The 18938-nt window shown below is 31.0% G+C and overlaps 4 protein-coding genes across 4 annotated transcripts; 1 reads left to right on the top strand and 3 right to left on the bottom strand.

The window, feature by feature from the left end:
* Nucleotides 1-83: 83 nt before the first annotated feature.
* LOC128985795 (peptidoglycan-recognition protein SD-like) lies at nucleotides 84-4717 on the top strand. The gene is made up of 5 exons (XM_054405675.1): nucleotides 84-195; nucleotides 1839-1929; nucleotides 2650-2848; nucleotides 3670-3854; nucleotides 4451-4717. Exons 2-5 carry the CDS (start codon nucleotides 1863-1865, stop codon nucleotides 4648-4650), a joined length of 651 nt encoding a protein of 216 aa, XP_054261650.1. The 5' UTR covers nucleotides 84-195; nucleotides 1839-1862; the 3' UTR covers nucleotides 4651-4717.
* Nucleotides 4718-4903: 186 nt separating this feature from the next.
* Nucleotides 4904-9121, bottom strand: LOC128985799 (peptidoglycan-recognition protein LF-like). Its single transcript, XM_054405679.1, has 4 exons — nucleotides 9033-9121; nucleotides 8182-8406; nucleotides 6439-6575; nucleotides 4904-5619 (listed from the first exon to the last, which is right to left on the bottom strand). Exons 1-4 carry the CDS (start codon nucleotides 9053-9055, stop codon nucleotides 5414-5416), a joined length of 591 nt encoding a protein of 196 aa, XP_054261654.1. The 5' UTR covers nucleotides 9056-9121; the 3' UTR covers nucleotides 4904-5413.
* A 1686-nt stretch (nucleotides 9122-10807) lies between these two features.
* Nucleotides 10808-14734, bottom strand: LOC128985794 (peptidoglycan-recognition protein 3-like). The gene is made up of 4 exons (XM_054405674.1): nucleotides 14564-14734; nucleotides 13120-13381; nucleotides 12124-12260; nucleotides 10808-11066 (listed from the first exon to the last, which is right to left on the bottom strand). The coding sequence occupies exons 1-4, from the start codon at nucleotides 14604-14606 to the stop codon at nucleotides 10816-10818; spliced, it is 693 nt and encodes a 230-aa protein (XP_054261649.1). The 5' UTR covers nucleotides 14607-14734; the 3' UTR covers nucleotides 10808-10815.
* Nucleotides 14735-15621: 887 nt separating this feature from the next.
* LOC128985797 (peptidoglycan-recognition protein SB1-like) lies at nucleotides 15622-18497 on the bottom strand. The gene is made up of 4 exons (XM_054405677.1): nucleotides 18430-18497; nucleotides 17016-17236; nucleotides 16408-16541; nucleotides 15622-15938 (listed from the first exon to the last, which is right to left on the bottom strand). The coding sequence occupies exons 2-4, from the start codon at nucleotides 17228-17230 to the stop codon at nucleotides 15673-15675; spliced, it is 615 nt and encodes a 204-aa protein (XP_054261652.1). The 5' UTR covers nucleotides 17231-17236; nucleotides 18430-18497; the 3' UTR covers nucleotides 15622-15672.
* Between the last annotated feature and the right edge of the window lie 441 nt (nucleotides 18498-18938).

The raw sequence follows: 18938 nt of genomic DNA, 5'->3' as shown, positions 1-18938 counted from the left end.
TTATCTAAATGGAGTAGCTGACACCAGTTCTTGTTCATAACATATATTTGTAGTAATTTTCCATTGCCTACAAGTCTGTCATTAATAATCAAAATATTTAAAATGTTACTCCCTCGCTATTTGAATCTTAAAATCATGAAGCCATTAAAATTTTTGAATCTTACTGATAATTCTAAGTGACGGATTTTGTGACAGGTATGTTAAATTATTGTTACAGTAGATAGTTTTTTCATCTTTGTTGAAATGAAGAAACCGTAAATAGCCATTTGAAATTCAAGAAATAAATGTAGCGCTAATGTTCAACATTTCCTGTTAAAAAGTTGAATATATCCTAAACCTAACAGTTTGGCTGTAACGAAAATGTACCCAAATTATATTCAGTAGATGTGAGGTAGCTTATGATATTTTTATAATAGTTGTAGATATGAATCTTAGACTTAATATTTCATGTCTTAAGTCTATGATAGGAAATGTTAAACTCATTTAAACAGGTTTGGAAATTAATTACATATCTCATTTGTATTTTTAGTAACTTTTTCGTAAAACAACCACAATAATTCCTTTCCAGTTTACTGTGATTTCCAACACACAAATGCAGATTCAACAATACTTTTTGCTTCAAGATCAAAGCTATTCTTTTACAACCGTTTTAATACACAAGCTCTAGGGGAGAGCCACAAAACAAACTAACCAGAAAGTCATAAAATGCAGTCGGCAAAGCTACCAAACAAAGAACCCCCTTAGAAGACTTCTCCAAGACAATTCTCCATTGTGCACCAGTCCGAGAAACTGTTTCATTTCTTTTCCTATGACGTGTAATTTTCCTCTTTTTTCAAGCTTTACTTTTGTCCCACAAAGGTTGACATATAATTTTCTACCGAACAAAAAGTCTTTGTACACAGCTGATATTGTGTGAAACGTCTTATCTGGTCTCAAGATGGAGTCATGATTCATTTTTATAAAAGCGTTGTTGTAGAAAGACTTTTAGTAATAGTAAAACTCAACTGAACAAGGGGTGTTTTTTGTGAGAAACATAAAAGTGCTACTTTTTTGAAAAAATTATAATTGTTTATTACTATTATTTTTCTAAAATTATTAATACTGTCACAATTTTTATCATTCCATTTAAAATTTAACGAAACTATACATAGTCTGACAATAAATGTACAACCCCAATCAAGTTTTACTAAAAATTGTAAAAATGGAAGGAAGTCCTAAATATTTTAACTTTTTGAGAGATTTTTGTAGGCAGATTTTTTTTTAAATATAGTTTTAATAATATAATAAAGGAAGTTTATTATTTGTCATAAATAAATATTATGGTATAAACAAATTGTAATAACATTCTAAATAATATATACTGTTAAATTATTATCAACAAGCTTTATAACTTATTTTGTTGTTAGATTTTGACTGTAAAATATTTGTTGGATAGTATATAAAAAAATAAGACTGACGAAACGTCAAATCCCAATTTTACATGACTCGTTGTAAAATGTGTCAATTTTAGCTTTTACTCTTTCTGAATACTTTTTGTGTGAGAACAGTTTTAAATTATTATTTAAGTAGTTTTGCTATGCATATTAGTGCTAATGATGAGGATTTAATAAATAGTAAAAACTTAAACTCGACCAATATAAATAACCAATGGATTCCTCAAGTCCGTTTGATAGAGGTTAAGTCCTTGATATTCGAGATTTTAATAAATGATCACGGCTAATAAAGCAGCTGATATTATTCAGTAACAAAGCATAAGGCCCTATTATTTACTATTTATTAATAGTAAATAAGTAGATAAACATTGTGCCTAAACCAGTATAGTTTAATTAATATCCTAGATAAAAAGAAGAAAGGAGCGTACAATGGGTTCAGCAGTTAGACGGATTGCAGCCAAAATACCTCTACTCAGGGAAGATGATGAGGAACCTGGTAAGCATTTGGCTTTAGACTGAAATGTCTAGTCTTATAAGCTTTCAAGTGCCATTATATTACTACAAGTTTCGCTGTTGCAGACAACTTTCTCATGAAAGTTAGTTGAGAAAACTTTTTATTGAGGTTTTATTTCGTTTTAGTAAGTGGTAGTTGTCACAAAATATATTTTCTTAGGATTTTCGCAATGGAATAAAGAGTTCGGTTGGTTCACAGAAAAAAATAAATACCTTTCTTTATACTACATATGACTGGCAACTGTTAAAAATAATAATGACTTGACACAGGCTAAAGTTGAATCATATCCTTAGAATAAGATAGTGTTTGAAATAGTTTGTAAGCCAAATGAGTAGAGGGTAAATTCTAGACTTTTCAAACAATATTTAGAAGCAATAATTTTTGTAGAGTCATAAACACCATTTTGTTGTTAATTAACGCATTAATGTTTAGTAAAAAATATAACTAATATAATGACAAAACGTTATCCCCGTTACGAGCTTAAAATAAAAATCATATATTTTTTATAAAACCATTTCATCTATTAGATAGATATCTCATAGCTACACGACTTTCTTGAAATCGAATAAATTAAAATTCCACATTGTCATTATGACTATGTTTAATTTCCAAATGTAAATTCATATTGAGCAATCCTTCTCCATAGTGGTGTTTGCATTCATGTCAATTTTAGAGGTATGTTTGACTTATAAAGTTTTGTAGATCTCAAGATTATCTCTCGAGCAGAATGGAAAGCCAGGGTGCCAAAATGGCGGGAAGATCTGGACTATCCTGCACTGTCAGCTACCACGACTTACACAGACACTGAACCGTGCACTACTACCGAAGAATGTACCAGAGCAGTTCAGGAAATACAGATGAAACAGATGGACGAGGAAGGTCTTCCTGACATAGCTTATAGGTGAGTCATGTAAGAAAACAATCTTTTTTCACCTACCATTGCACATACTAACACTGCACCGTGCAACAATATGAAGAATTTACGATGGCAGGAAATACGCATGGAAGAGAATGGCCTTCGTGACATAGCTGATGGGTAAATTATGTCAGAAAATAAGCTTAGCTATCAGTGGAGTTCTGAAGTTCTACAGTGCATCTAGGCAAAACAAAATTTCAAGCTGACTGAGTATAGCAAATCTTTACATGTTACTCTAATTTCCAGGCCCTAACAGCTGACATCAAGGCTGTCTATACACTATTAAGTGTTTATCCTATCTTAGGGCAATTTTTACTCTTTATTCGAAGCCCTTTTGAAGATTAACAAAACAAATAACTGATTTCAAATTAACATTTGTAAAACATATCTTATAATTTTTATAATTCGTGGAATACGCAACAAACAACGAAGAACTATGCCTACCAGAAGCACATATTAGACGATCAATCAATTAAATCTTGACAGTTGAGCTGTCTCGATTATGTATTTTAAGCTGTTATATTGCAGATTACGTGTAGCCTATATTGAGTTGATATAGCTTGTTCAGCATACAAAGCAAACTAAGTTTTGACATTTCTTTTCATTAACAGCTGAACTATCAATAACAGTTAGACCTAGTTTCAAGCCATAAAACTACTGATCATGCCTGCCATTTTCTTATTACCAGGCTAGCACTGTAACCGCTTAAGTCACTGGATAATAATCTATAAGGTAGCATATTTAGTAGTATACGGGTGGTTTATTACATTTAAAATTACTCATACCACATTTTTACCCAAGCACAGTTTCCTGATAGGTGGAGACGGCAGAGTCTATGAGGGGAGGGGGTGGCACACTATCAGTAATAAGAGTACACTAATCAAATGCGTGGACCCCGAGTTTCCTGCTCCAAAGCCAATGATTAGTAAGGAACTTCTCATGCAGTCTCCTGACAGAAGGCTTGTCATAGCATATATTGGGGACAAAGAGAGTAAGTTATATTAACCCATAGAAAGCTACATTATTAGTACTAGGCCTTAGTAAACATTTAGATCGTTTTAATGGGTATATTTATGATATTTTGAATGTGTTTAATAATTGTGACAGTATTATATACGAGATGGTAAATTCATTTTCAGTAAATCAGCCGAAATCTTTTAGATTTTCGTTGATATGTTAGAAATTTAATATATCTACCAAGGTTTCAGATGCTAACCACTGAGAGTAACACGCCTAATATGTTTAAGCTTATATTGGTAGTGAATTCATGCCTAAATAGTTTTAAAATTTTATACCAGATTTCTAATAGTTCTTTATGAACTGTACTACAATTCATTTTAATAAAAAACAAATATGAATTCATTATTTTAATAACTTAACTCACTTTCAACTGTCTAAATTTATAAATTTGTAAAATCAAATTTGACATTTTCTATTAAGTTTAAACCTAAACTACTATCTTTTTGTAAGAAATGTATCTTCCAAAAATGTGTTTTAAATTTAAAATAGTATACACTTTTGCGTTTGATACCTACTTTTATTTCCCATATGCTACTCATTCTTGCAACGTGTATGTTGTTGCTTCAGAAAACAAAGCTACCAGATTAATGGAGGACACGGTGAGAGCATTGGTAGACTACGCACTTGATACCTTCCGACTTTATTCCGGGGAAAAGAATGAGTTTAAAACAGCGGAGGACTTCATACAAGGACTTGGGAAGAAGAAGAAAACTGAAGATACTAAAAAGGCTGAAGAAAGCTCTGATGAAGAATTCACACATTATTAGAGTCACGGGGATTGGCATTTTATAACTACATTTACAAAAAAAAAAAAAAAAAAAAAAAAAAAAACAATTTGACATTCGTGCATGCCAAAGATATAACATACAACAGCATAGAACACAGAACAGAAAAATCCTTATTATTGTTTCGTTAATATAAAAAATATGGAGTCATTAGACTCCATTTCCAGCCCTCTGTGTGTATAAAGTGAAAAAGATAAAATATTGGGAATAAATAATCGAACAATTTTTACTTTTTTTCATAAGCGTTTAATTGCGCTGATACAATTGACAAGAACATATTAATTGGTATTTCACAGAATGCACAATTTTTATTAAAGTCCCTTAATCCCGTTTAAAAAAAACATTTCTCACTAATAATTTAATATATTACCTCAAAGTAATAGATAATTACCAAAAGCACAAATAGGTTTTTACAAATATGGATTTTATAACATTATAAAAAAAATAATTAAATATTTTATTAACCCTAGCACCTTAGCCATTGTGTTATTTTATAAACCTGTTATTAATATTCGCTCGAAATTAAACTAAAATTATTTACACATAATAATTTAAAGTAGAACGAGTATTGTATATAATTAAGTGATTCACGTTTGGTTACATTTAAGCAAAAATGTTTACTGCTAATGTTCAATTGCTAAATCTAAGATATTCTACAACACTAAAACAAGCTTTGTACTTAAAAGTGCAAAACCGAAGCACATATCAGTTTAATGCATAAAGGTTCTGTAAAGCCAGAAAAAAATTAATGTCTGGCTTCCACGGTATATGATTCATATGCTTTCGTGCTTTTATCGTCCTCTAGGACTTCGTCCAAATTAACATCATAAACATGGGACTTCTCTCCATCTATCCTGACGATCTTCACTTCCCTGCCGATGTAATCATTGTCAACCCCAACACTGCTTAGACCCGACATTGCTGTGAACATCTCTGAAGACGGCGTCATGTCTAGACAGATACAAATAAATATCAATAAAATAGATTAAACATGGACCAGTAGGTTAGTGGCAGTGTCTTTGGACGATAAATAGCCATAATATCTTCTCGCTTTACCGTGTAACCCCTCCTCCCCATGGGATTTTACTGTTTTTTTCTCATTAATCATGCTATTGTGGGTACAGGTACACTCATGGTCATACCTATGGTCACTTTGGTCTATGGGGACAGGTACTATGGTCACCATACTTCTACGGTTTATGGTGACAGCAGTAAAAAGTCCCAAGAAAAAAATATTTAATTACGAAATAGAGTAAAAGCCACCTTAACACCTCATAACCTTACACATAATCTGTTCTTATGTAAAAATGATGTAGGATGAAAAATAAATACAAAAAACATAGTTGATTAAATGAGAAATCAATAATGTCTGCATGACGATATAGGTGGTAGAATGTAACGTAATTTATCTACATTGTAAGGTCAAGATTTTACTTACGCTAGATGCCTCATAGCATCTTATTCGAATAGGAGCTTTTAGATTAATAAAAAAGTATTTACATTATAGGCAGAAATATTTGTCAAAACGATGGAAGCAGTAAAATTTCCATAAATAAACGTTTTAAAAAGCACTAAAACATAATAATACTTATTAATGGTATTTTACTTGATTTGTTCATATCAAACATCATTACAATACACTCCACTGGTGTATGGACGAATTAAACAATTAATAATTAATTGTTTAAACAATTAAACAAAGTTTAGGTTTTTATAATTTAAGCGAATTTCCTTTTATATATAGAATTCTTAGATAAAGTAATAACATACCTAACGGGCCTATAAACGCGATGTAAAGACACTTTCCGTCCAAATAACTGAATTGGTCGCCATCTTTTCTTGATACCTTAGTGCTCACCTTCCACCCCCTTCCTTCATAGACGTTACCATCTTCAGCCACTAGAAAACTACAAGTGGATAATTAAAGAACATGAATAAAGTGAAATCAATCTATAAATTAATACCTTGAACAGCATTGTATGTGTTATTAAAATTACTGAAAGATAGTATAATAATCCTTTACTATAATCATTTTTACTATATTAACACATGATGAATCTTTTACTATATTTTTTAATATGTATTTTCCGTTTCATGTTGGGATGGCATGCATTAAGCCTAGGTAAGGCAAAGAGTGTTTTTGTATGTGACTGTATGATAGATAAAAAGAGAAAATGTATGTTATGTTACTGTATTTTAGTTTTTTCTTATGTATGTGTGTGTGTGTGTGTGTGTGTTATGATATGTGTGTTGTAATTATGTTTGCTTGTTTATGAAAATATTTCGATCAAACTTGGCAAATTTATTTACTTTATAATGAGCTACTAATATGTTACTAAAAACACACTTTATTAGCCTCCCTGTGGCAGGAAACTTAGGTAATCGTTAAACCTAATGTTACTAGAGAACCCGTGCGGCTCAATGAGCCGCATAGTATGAAACATAATCCCGAGGAAAACGTTAACGTTATGCTTAAATTAGAATAATTCTAGTTAAATCTTAGAGTTGTTTAAACACTTGTTAGAAACTAATTTTAAATATCTATATTTGCGTCGTCAAGGTTCACCTACATTATTACTGCTCTCAGTTTTAACTGATAAATAACTTAATAATAATGAATACTAAACGATCTCCTTCAATTCAAGTTAACATGATGCGAAAGTTTTTCCAGCATTGTGAATTGAAGAAAACTGTTGCCTTACTGATAACCTGTGTTAAGCAATTCAAGCTGGGTAATTTTATTTCTTTGATTTGAGACAGCCCTCTAATAAAACAAATTTTCTCCTTAGAGAATCCTAAAAAGTTGGGTGATACAGAATCAACCATTTCATGTGCTCCATTTTTTACTTACAAACTCTGGGTTGCCAACTGGACAGCACTAATCTGCTTTGAATAGTCTAAGGCAGCAACACCATTGAAAGTTGGTTAACTAGTTTAACCAAGTGAATGTATATCTGGATAGGTATCTGTTAGACCAGGCCGCCTCTCTATTTCCACTCTCTTCATATGCATAAGATATCTTATTATTAATTTTCTCATTCTCCCGTTTTAAATATTTCTTCTTTGAACTTGAGGTATTTTCTGTTCTTCCAACAAAACTGATTAACTGTTTACTTGGTCTTAACCTCCTGAATATTACAAACATTAATATTTACTCCCAAAAAGCTAATGAGTTTCTTTTTATAAACAGCTGTTTTTTGTTTTAAAATTTGTTCCATGTATTTCTTATGGGGAAAACCCGACCTTTGGGAAGGTCTCACACCCTTAAGAGTGGGAATTTCAAAATTCTAAAACCTTATTGCAAAACTACATATTGAGACGAATCTTTTGACACCTTAAACGTTGAAATTGGTCCACAAATAAGGGAGGAGTTGCGTTAACAAAAAACGGCTTCACGTATTATATATATAGATTTTAAAAGATTTTAATTTAAAATCAATTCAGGAAAATGGAAATTCGCCGCTTAGTCTACTGGTTTGCTGCGACGGGGGTATTTTTCTATGTATGACCTACTTGTATCTTATATCAGGGTGTCCTTCACTCATATCCTTCTCCTGTATTTCTTTTACTCGTAGGCTGCATTCTTCTCTAGTCTTGCATATGTCTGTGCCTGTTGTCGTCATCACAATATTTTCAATTTTTTCGACTTTCATGTTTTCTACATTCTTAGGAGTGTCAGCTTTCCAATCCGTTCTTTCAATAATTACTACTGTCCCAGTTTCAGCAACTGGAACATTGCTAAAACATATCGTATTTTTTTATCAATAATTTTGGGACGCTTCTTAAGAAAAATTGAAAACATACAATACTTTCAAATGAATAATTGGTAGTTGTACCTTAAACTTAGTCTGGTTTCAGTATTAGTGCAATTAAATTGCAATATTTACACAACAAAGTGTTAAAACCTGTATTTAACCCAATTTAAATATATATACATTTTTTTTAGAATTGACATACATGAATTGTTTTTACATTTTAAAGATGCGTAGCTTAAAATGATCCAAAAATAATAAATGAAACTCCTTAATTCGAATGACAAGTTAACCTTATCATTTTAACAATTATCTACAAAAATCTACTTTAAGCCTACGTCTATATGTTTTCGTGGTTAGATTTGTAATCCAAGATTAATACTAAATAAACATTTGTTAGTTCTAACAAATCTATTAGTATTCTGAACATACAAAAAATATTTTGTTTTATTTTTATTCATACGAAATATTTATTTTCATAACAAACTTCCCTTGCGTTTTAAGACTTAAAAATATACATGTACAGATGGTATCGAATATTTTTTAGCTAGAGTGATATTTCAACATTGAATGTACAATCATATTAGTGTTCAAATGACCATCATCGCTTACCTGGATTTAGTTTCCATAGACATCCTAGAATTATACCACAGAAACTATCCTTACAAAACCTATATTAATAATGTACTACTAAATAGATGCTCAAATAATAAGGCCTGCCATGAAGATAACATAAGAGCATTATGATAAGAAGTAGCCTAGTGATTGTAGCCTATATTTTGCTGAGCTATATGGCTGGGGGATAAGTTTAATTTATGACCACCATACCGTACTGCAGTAGACTGTACGTAGGCCTTCACATAGACATTGATGCAACGATTCACAGCAAGCACTCGATTTATCCTATATTTAAAGTTCTTTAGCTGTTTTGTTTAAATGAAACGCTTCTACTAAATATTGAAATAATATAACTACGCTAGCTTTTTTCAGTGATTTTGTTTCTATGCATTCTTAAGGATAACCACGGCGTTTTAACTCTTCCTGAATCCATTTTATAGCCAAGTTCTAATTCTTTGGGAGCTTAGGCACATAATTAGTTAGTTATGATTTGAATTCCTGAAACCATTTTGGACTTTGGTGTCAATAATGGAATGATTGTAATAATAGTTGTATTAGGCTAGGTCAGGTTAGCAATTTAGGAACTTAATTTAATTGGAATAATTACTTGGTCAATTATTGTTGTGGTTGTATTTATAGCATTGGGAAATACATTCTCGAGTATGCTGTGGTAAATGATGTGAGCTTTAGCAGCACAATATTTCATAATCTTTACGCAATTTCATCAAGAAATTGATCCACCTTTAAGAGTGGTAATTATTTGTGTTAATGGACTGAGACTGACTCCAGGCGTCTCTGAATAGACGTGGTGAAAAAAGGTTAATGAGATATAACGACATACTTTTACAGTTTGTTGTTTTATTTAAAAACAATAAACCTAGTTAGGCATAATAATTTGCAGAAAACTAATTAATACTATGTATTCTAATTGATGATAACCATTTTACTCAACAGAGGTATAGAGTAGTGTTTTGGAATTACTTAGACATACAATTGACATTTTTGTGCGTTAATTAAAAGAATTATTGAAGAGGTTTAGGAAATAATGAACAACAATGTTTTGTAGTTTTAGCCAAAAGAAATTGTAACACACGATTATCTTGTTGTATATTATTAGTTTTCAATAGATAATTTGTTAGTTAAAAAATAACAAAAATCATAACAACAAGCCTAAACATTTATTTCTATATTAAAAGTTACAGATAACCTTATACAATCCATCTAGTATATATGAATATATATATATATATATATTTGTTTTTTATCTGAAGACTCCTATTGTTATTTTTCTCCATTTCATGCTAACAGATTGTGTTAAATCTTACAATAAGCATAAATGAGTCCATCAGCACTAAAAAAATAACAACGGTCTTCCGAACATAATTCTATACATATAAGTAAGTCCTCATGACAGTAGGTAATGGATAAAAATAAAATCGTAAAAATACAGAACAAAATATATTTAATATTATTTACAGGTTTTTTAAATGTTCAAACAGGTCTAAGTAGCTGAAATGTGTCTCATTTAAATAGTCAATCGGATTTTAAATCAACCAAATTACTAATCTATATGTTTAAAATGAAATTTATATTTTACTGAAGGTAACAGTTGGCATAAAAGCTTAAAAATACGTAAATGACATGAACGAACATACGTGATTATGATGACTTCAACTAATAATTCGTAGCTGTTTAACTAGTCACTTAATATCTTGTCAACACAGGATTAAGAATTATGTACGTTAACGCAGTTTCCAAGAAACCCATTTTACCACAGTTAAAGGTTTTCGTCGGCATCAAACGCTCTGGCTGATGGGCTGAACATGCCCCTTGCATAGTCCATGTGATACGCTTCCATCATGTCATCAAGGTCGGTTTTCTTCCTGTCCTCATCATCTTCAGGTGGAAGGCCTTTGACCGGATGGTGATACCAGAGATATTGGACGTCCTCGTCAATGTATTTACCGTCCATCAAAAGTGCTAATAAGCTTGCACTGCCTTCTACCAACAGGTCTGGAGGTTCAATACCTAAACAATAGTAAACGCTGAAATGGATCAGTAGGTCAGTCTAAATATCACTATCGGTAAATGTAGTGTATGATCGATCTAACAGATTTGCCTACAGCTGTACAGGGTGTCCACAAAAGATTAGTACAAATTCATACTTTAGCCATACTGTTAAATTTCATCACACGGTGTTCTGCTTTTGTTTGTTTATGGTCTACATGCTTAAATTTAGTATTACTGATGTTTTTGCCGATTTTGTTCATCCCAATCGGAATCGTGACCTAAAATAGAAAATGTTGACTAGTAGATTTTTTATGGACGGGTTTGGCTATTGGCTTCCTAGTTTTGTCTACATCACTTTGTGTGTTTCTCCTTATCGGGTGAATAATGACACCCGTCACATTGAAAATCTCAGATAATAAGCTAATAGATGAAATTATGAACGCCTTTCTCCAGGATTCCAAATAACACCATTTCCATTTAAATTCATTAAAAAAAATCTATTGTTTGCATTTTATTTCAATTTTAGAGTAATGTTGTCAGAGTTTTCTTCCTTAATTTATCAACTGAGATGTTTTTTTTGGTAGACCATGTCCCTTTTTTACCATATAATAAGGCTAAACCCTATCATAAGGGGTGATGTCAGTAAAAGAAGGAAGTTAGTTTGTTTGCAACCTTGTATATTTTATTTGCTAGTAAACAATTTAAATTTAAGGTCACAATATCTATCTAGATGAGCTAACTGGCCAACAATTCGGTGTAAAGCTAAATTTTGTTGTGTGACCAAAACAACTAACTCAGGTAGAGCATCGTACGTTGAAAAATAACAATATGGCTAATGTATGATATTGTACTAATCTTTTGTGGACACCCAGTATTTATACTAGTTTATAATCTACATCACTATGTTTAAGATGTACACCTCTGTTCTCCTAATGTACAGTCGAGCTCAAATCAATCAAGGTAAATCAATAAATTATAATAGCAAAACAAGTTATTTCAAATTCAAGTCAAAAACTACACAAAACTTTTCTGGTGTAATTGTTGTATAGGTGCAAAGACTTGCAAAGACTCTTACCACCATTCCCTATGTAGCCAATAACAATGCATTTCCTATTAGCTTTCTTTAACTTGTCATCATCCTCTGGAAAGGTTATCCCATGGATTGCTGGTCCTCTCCCTATGAAGATGAATCCCTCTTGGTCTATCAGGAAACTAAATAAACAAAACTACAATTGCGTAAGTACGCTATACACTTCTATACAACATTCTAGCTAGAAATGTTAAATGGTAAACTAAAAATAATGTATCTAAGCTGTTATAACAGTTTTGACATATTTAGTTAGTTGAAAAGAAAACATGATAAAAGCACAATTTTAAATAGTTAAATATTTCGTTAAATTTACAATAGACAAATAATAGTCTTAAGTTTCTATTTAAATGTTAATAGTAAAAATACTGATTTGAAGGACTGTAAAGCAAGTAAAAGAAACTAATATGATTAAAAAAAGTTCTGAAAACAGGTAATTTTCTCTCCCCTCTACTTTCCCTCACTAATTACCTTAATCTACTTAATAAGTTTAAGAAACTATGTATGTACAGATAAATACTTAATGCATGTTTTGTTGCCAAAATGCATATTTTTATAGGCTTATCATTGATTCTACAACAAACTAGGTCGGTCACTAAAAACATCTAAGCCTACCACACAACTTTAAGCCCATGTAGAATTAATTTCTGATATGTTTTTGTACAAATTATATCCCTTTAGACTCTGTCATCAATATTGTCACCCTCTTACTTTAAAATGTATTGATATTTTGTGCATTTGTAAGCTTTAAACTCACTATAAGTTAATGTTTATTTAGGCAACCAATTCTATTTTTCACTACATCTTACTTTCATTTAAACTCTGTTAAAATCCTACCTATCAAAAACAATTGCAATCACTAAACAAATCACAAATAAGTTTAGAATAAAATCTTAAACATTCATAGTATTAATATGTCAGCCTAGGTAAGGCACGTGGATACTTTTACCCTAAAATGCAACTATGACATGATATTTAACTTACTTATAAAGTATGTCTGGCTCCCCGGCCGCCAAGTGCTTCTGTTGGATTTCCTTGACGGCTCGTTTACAGTCGTCTTTGTCCGTGCAAGGTCGGGTTCTCGTGTGCATCGCCACTATGTAGGGGATGGGGAAGTCATCGATGTCTTCAAGGCGTTCCTCGTCCTCCGACTCCACATCGTCGGCGTCCCAGTCGTCCCTGGTGACAATCCTGGGAGTGTGCTCATGAATTTCCCGGATCCCGTCATCGTAATAGGGGTCGGGCTCTAAAAACGGTGATGATAAATTGAATTACACAAGGAGAAAACATCAATTATTAATTATTTAAGATGCGGACGCCACTTTGTGCGTATTTTAATCCAAATATGAGTGAAGGATGAGTGTAGGATGAGTGGCGTCATCTTGTAGTCTTATTAGTGACTTAGACACAGCTGTGGCCCATACAGCCAATGGCAACTAAGGGATCTACAGTTTAAAGTTGGAATCCAAACCACAGTTTTTCCGTGGGATTAACGAATTGGTCTAATTATCAGGATAATACTGCGGATAGTCGTAGTACTCACTAGTGTGGACGTTAATCTACACCAGGTAGTATCGCATCCACAGTGCATGCGTATAAATATCAACAATTCGTGACCTCCTATTATAGCTGGATTACAGGACGATGCCACCGTTCCAGTCTTGTATTTAATATTTCAAATAATCCTATATTTAATACAGCAAAAAATTAATTCCCTACACTTAATCCCATTCTTAACATGCAAATACATATAGCCTAAACCTTGAATAAACATGAATGGTCCACATTTCTATTTTAAATCTAATCGGTATTGTAGGTTTTAAGCACCAGGGTTTGTGAGAAACATAATATTATTTGTTTTTGTTTCTCAATTAAGTTAACGTTGGCTAAATTTAAGTAAGTAATTCCAGAGGAATATAACATTTTTAAGAAGAGAAAAAACAAAGCATTTTGACAGTTCAATTATTCAATTAAGTGACATCCTGATGAAACTGCATATCTTTAATATCTTCATTTATTCACTTTGTAATAATTATCATAAGGTATTAACTTTGAAGTTGGTTAATTGTTGATAACTAAGGCTTGTAGGTTTTCTCACTAGTTTGTTATTTTGACATTTTGTCAGACTATGAGGTTTGGTAGTAAACCAGAAATAGGTTTAAACTCATAAAAGAAAACACAAACAAAGATGAAATCCATAAGAGGTAATTTATATTTCATTAAACCAGAGTTTCATTAAATAAAGTTCATTTATTAAGTTCATTAAACCAAAGAAAGCGTTCACAATAATAAGATTGTCTTTGATGTTAGAAGTAGCATGTATAAATAATATTTATGTCTGTAAATAGCTCTGAATATGTCATCCTAAAAGGTTAGTCATTAAAATAATCGTGACAAGTTAGAAGAAAGTAAAATGCTATTAGAATACCTTCTAAGAGTGGTACGTCTAGATTCCACCATGAAGAAGACATTCTTGTGTTATTACTCCAACGTTATAAAAGTGACTTTGATATTCAACTTGCACTAAATTTAACAGATAACCTTGAAAATTCTACCAATTACACTTGTTTTCGTGCATGTACATTGATATTTTATGTTTTCTGTTTGGTAGCCTATCGATGGTAACACTACCAATGAACATAATTTCAATTAATTACATCGAGTGTTATCGTTTTAATCTCTGATTAGTGAGATATAAATACATGCTTTAGTCATACCTTTACTAATATCGCTCTACGTCCCTGACAAAAGCTCGTGTGTATTTAAACAAAAGTATGAGTAATGGATGTGAAAAGTGTTAAAGACAGCCAACCTCATTGTTCACTCCCTAGAAAGTATTGAAGGCTGTATAAAATGTTTTTTTTTATATAAAGGCAATGTTTAAAACAACCAAGCAGGAAAAACATAACTACTAAGTGCTAGGCTAAGTATATTTTTGACTATCAAAATTAATCTTATAAATGAACAGACTTAAGTAGTGAGTATTTTACAAATAAAATCTTTGCCATGGTCAAAACTTACATTCCTTGGTGATATGTATAGAAACATTTTTAGCGAACTGTGATAAATATTTTCAGTGCTATATCATAGATTATTAAAATTTATGATCACGGTTATGACACTATAAGACATGGTTTAACCATGAATGAGTACCCGTTTTGTAAGTTTATTATTTATCAAATATCAACCAGGTTTCTAAACTAAGGCCAATTCCAAAGTCTTTATAAATATTAAATGTATCCATATATTAAAAAGGGCCAGGATTTAAAAGAAGCCCACCTTTAATAACTGCAAGACCTTAAAGCTCTGATCAAACTGTACACACCTGTACCATTTGGCTGCGTGATAAGGTATAATATTGGGAGTTCAAATCATCATGGGTTTTGTTAACCATACGTTCAATGTATAAACCAAAAAGTAACAAGAGGTATGTTTATTTGGTTATAAAAATGTCTTGTGATCTAAATTATTAGCTATTCGTCTAAGGAGGTTGTTAACTATTTATATATTAAAAAAACAATCACAACAGATTTTCAACTAACGTTTACTTTTTGACTTTTTAGCTCGTTTTTTCTCTTTTGATTTCTTAGAATCCAAATTCGTTTCATTAAACCCGCTGGATCCACCCATCATTCGCATTGCAGAAAACACTTCTTCCGAGTCGTTCTGGGTATCCTTCTCTCTCGGATGTCCTTTTGGAAAATGTATTTTCAAATGAACATCATAATTGATTACTCCTTCTCTGCGTAGTTTTTCTGTTACTTTAAGAAATGACTTTAATACTGGAATCGAAACCTCTTTTTCTGAAAACAAAAATACAAAACAATTTATTAAAAGTGTATAAACAAGTAATAACTTGATTATAAGTGGATATAAATCAATTGAGACGGATGTGCAATATTACGAATAGTCTGCATTTAGGTCAAAACTCAAGCTTTTCTGGAGGAAGCACTTTTAACATTAAGATCGAAATTTTGTCTTTACGTCCTTTTAACAAAGTAGTATGTTATTGAACTTATTTATGGATAAAAGATTGGTTTTAGCCCACTAAAACCAGACATCTCTGATATGCAATTATGATAAAAGGGGAATCAAACAAACTATATTTTAACAGAATTACTTTTCATTTATTCCAACAAAACTCAACTTACTTGTAAACCCTTAGTTTAAGTTGATTATTAGTTACAAAACTCCCCATGACTTTAGTTTACTTTATATATAATTTTCCTATTTTTATACTGTACATATTAAACTAAAAGAAACTAAACCTACCTCCATTGTCTAGGCATCCCACGGTAATACTTTTCTTATTTACAACCTTAAAGCTCTCATTTTCAGGAAATTTCATTCCAACACTTTTAGTACTCCTGCCTTCATATATGTTCCCATCCATTGTAACAATGAAGCTGAAATCAACAAAATATGTAATAATGTATTTGAGTTAATAATTTTTTTACCAAATTGGTACAAAACAGTTTTTTTAAACAAGTTTGTAACGGTAGTTGTTGATTTAATTGTTTAATGGTAAAAAGTTACCGAAATATAAATCGTTACAATAATAATCATTGATACGACTTTCTTATAAGGGGTATCGATGATGAGTATTAAATAATGCTAAATATATAGTATTTCGATTTAAATTGCATGCATGTAATTGAATTCACTGTAATTTTTAAAATATATGCATTCCCACTGTGGCAGGTTTTTCCTAGGGCACTAAGCTATAGTTCAAGAATATTACTTCAGGCTATAGCTAGTTTAAAGCATAGACCCTTTGGTCTGAACAATCCGAACACCTTAATACCACCATACCTGTAAATTATATAATATGTCAAACATAGTAACTTTTTGTAAAAAAATTTAACTGAAAAGATACTTACTGGTATAAAATGTCAGATTCTCCTTTATCCATGTGATCCTTTTGTATTTGTTCTATTACTTTCATGCATTCGTTTTCGGTCCTACAACGGTTCTTATGATCATGGTACACTACAAGGTACGGTACTGGAACCTCCTCTATTTCCTCCTCTTTCTTTGCTTGTTTTGCATTCCATTGTGCTCTAGGTATGACTACAATAGTGTCCAAGAAGTTCATTTGATACTGAAAGAAAATGTAATTAGTTGTGTTAAATTATGGAAAATCATACGTTTGAAGTAATGTATTGATTAAAATGGGAAGTAGATTTTCTTCATATTTGGTTTTTAAAAACAATTAGGTTTAAAAATTTTGCAAGAATAATAATGCAAGAACAGATAATTATAATATTTGAACTAAAGCCCATTCAATTTTATAATTTAAGTCCATTGGCACATCAAAAGAAGGTTAAACCTTACAACTAATTTATCTCATTGCCAAATAACTGTATGCAACAAATATCTGTCTGCAATTTAAATTATTAAGTAATCATTTTATAGTATAATCATGTATACAAACTATCGGTTGAACACATGATTATGCTAAATGATGTATCAATTTTAATTGTGGAAACCCCATAATTATGTTTGTTTAAGCTTATATTATCATAATGTATTATTTAAAAACACACAATTAACAAACCAAAAAAACCAAATATGGAATCCTACATCAATAAACTTGTACCGCAAGGGCCTTAATATTAATTGCAATACCATGAAAACATGTTTTTTCGATATTAAATTGCTAGAAATGGATATTATGTCAACATTAACAACCTAAAAAATGATTTTTTCGCGACGATTTTATAATTAATAGCCTATATAAAGACATATTTTTGAAGTATTCTAACAGACGAATTGGTTAGGTTTATCCAAACATAGCATAACACCTATCCTAAAGCATTTTAACCAGTATTTAAAGTTTTAAAATAGTTGTAAGTCCAAAAAACTTATTTTTTAAATTTCTATTTAAGAACTGCTTTAGGGCTTATAGACTGTGTCGTTCTAGGCCTAGTGGGTCAGTCAATAATTGTCAATGGCTGTTTTATAATATTTCCCAACTGGACTGTCTTTAATTGCTGATTTAATTCTTTAAAGTGTAATGTAATGTTGTTTGGTTTTGTTTTAAGGGAAAAACTGTTTACAAAGATTTTACCTATTTTGCCATTGGCAATATTTAAACATTTACACCACCAGTAAACCAAAGTTTTTCGGAAAATCACTGAAATTATATGACAAAAGAGTTAAATCCATAGCAACATATTGAATTACAGAAAAAAAAACAATAAAAACACATAGCTAGGTTGTTAGATAGTGGTTGATTGTTATACAATTAGGATTACATTTGAATTTTACAAATTATATTAAAAGATCGCTTACCTAAATATATTTCAGGTTTATTTATGTAAATATACGTAAATTGGAACTTTTGAAAATAAAGAATAATGAGGATAAAATCGTGCAAAAGTGCTATAGCACTTAACTTTCGTATATCATTCTATATTGATGGTTATTAACAAACAATATGGTTTTTAGAAGATATGTGATGTCAAATATAATGTTTAAGTTACAACAGTATCTTTATGGATATCTTGTAAATGTTTGCTCTCTTTAAACGGTACAATTGCCACAATAATTACAATACGATAATATTCTAATTTGTTTCAGTCTTTAGTAAAATTAATACTGAAGTTTTAGAAATAATTTGAAAATGTTTTGTTCAGTTCTCCTGAGTTCAATTACGAGTTGAATGGATTCTGCAAATATTTTAATTGATCAAGAACTATTTATTATTTATCATTTTCACACGATTGTACAAAACACGAATTAGAAGAGCAAATTTATGTTTCCATAATACATGTTTCAAACCAAATTTATATTTAGTAACA

This window comes from Macrosteles quadrilineatus, unplaced genomic scaffold, assembly GCF_028750875.1.
Source record: "Macrosteles quadrilineatus isolate MER2022 unplaced genomic scaffold, UCM_ALF_1.0 Scaffold_2__2_contigs__length_208266976, whole genome shotgun sequence".
Taxonomy (NCBI): domain Eukaryota; kingdom Metazoa; phylum Arthropoda; class Insecta; order Hemiptera; family Cicadellidae; genus Macrosteles; species Macrosteles quadrilineatus.
This window is presented reverse-complemented; position numbering and strand designations above follow the sequence as displayed.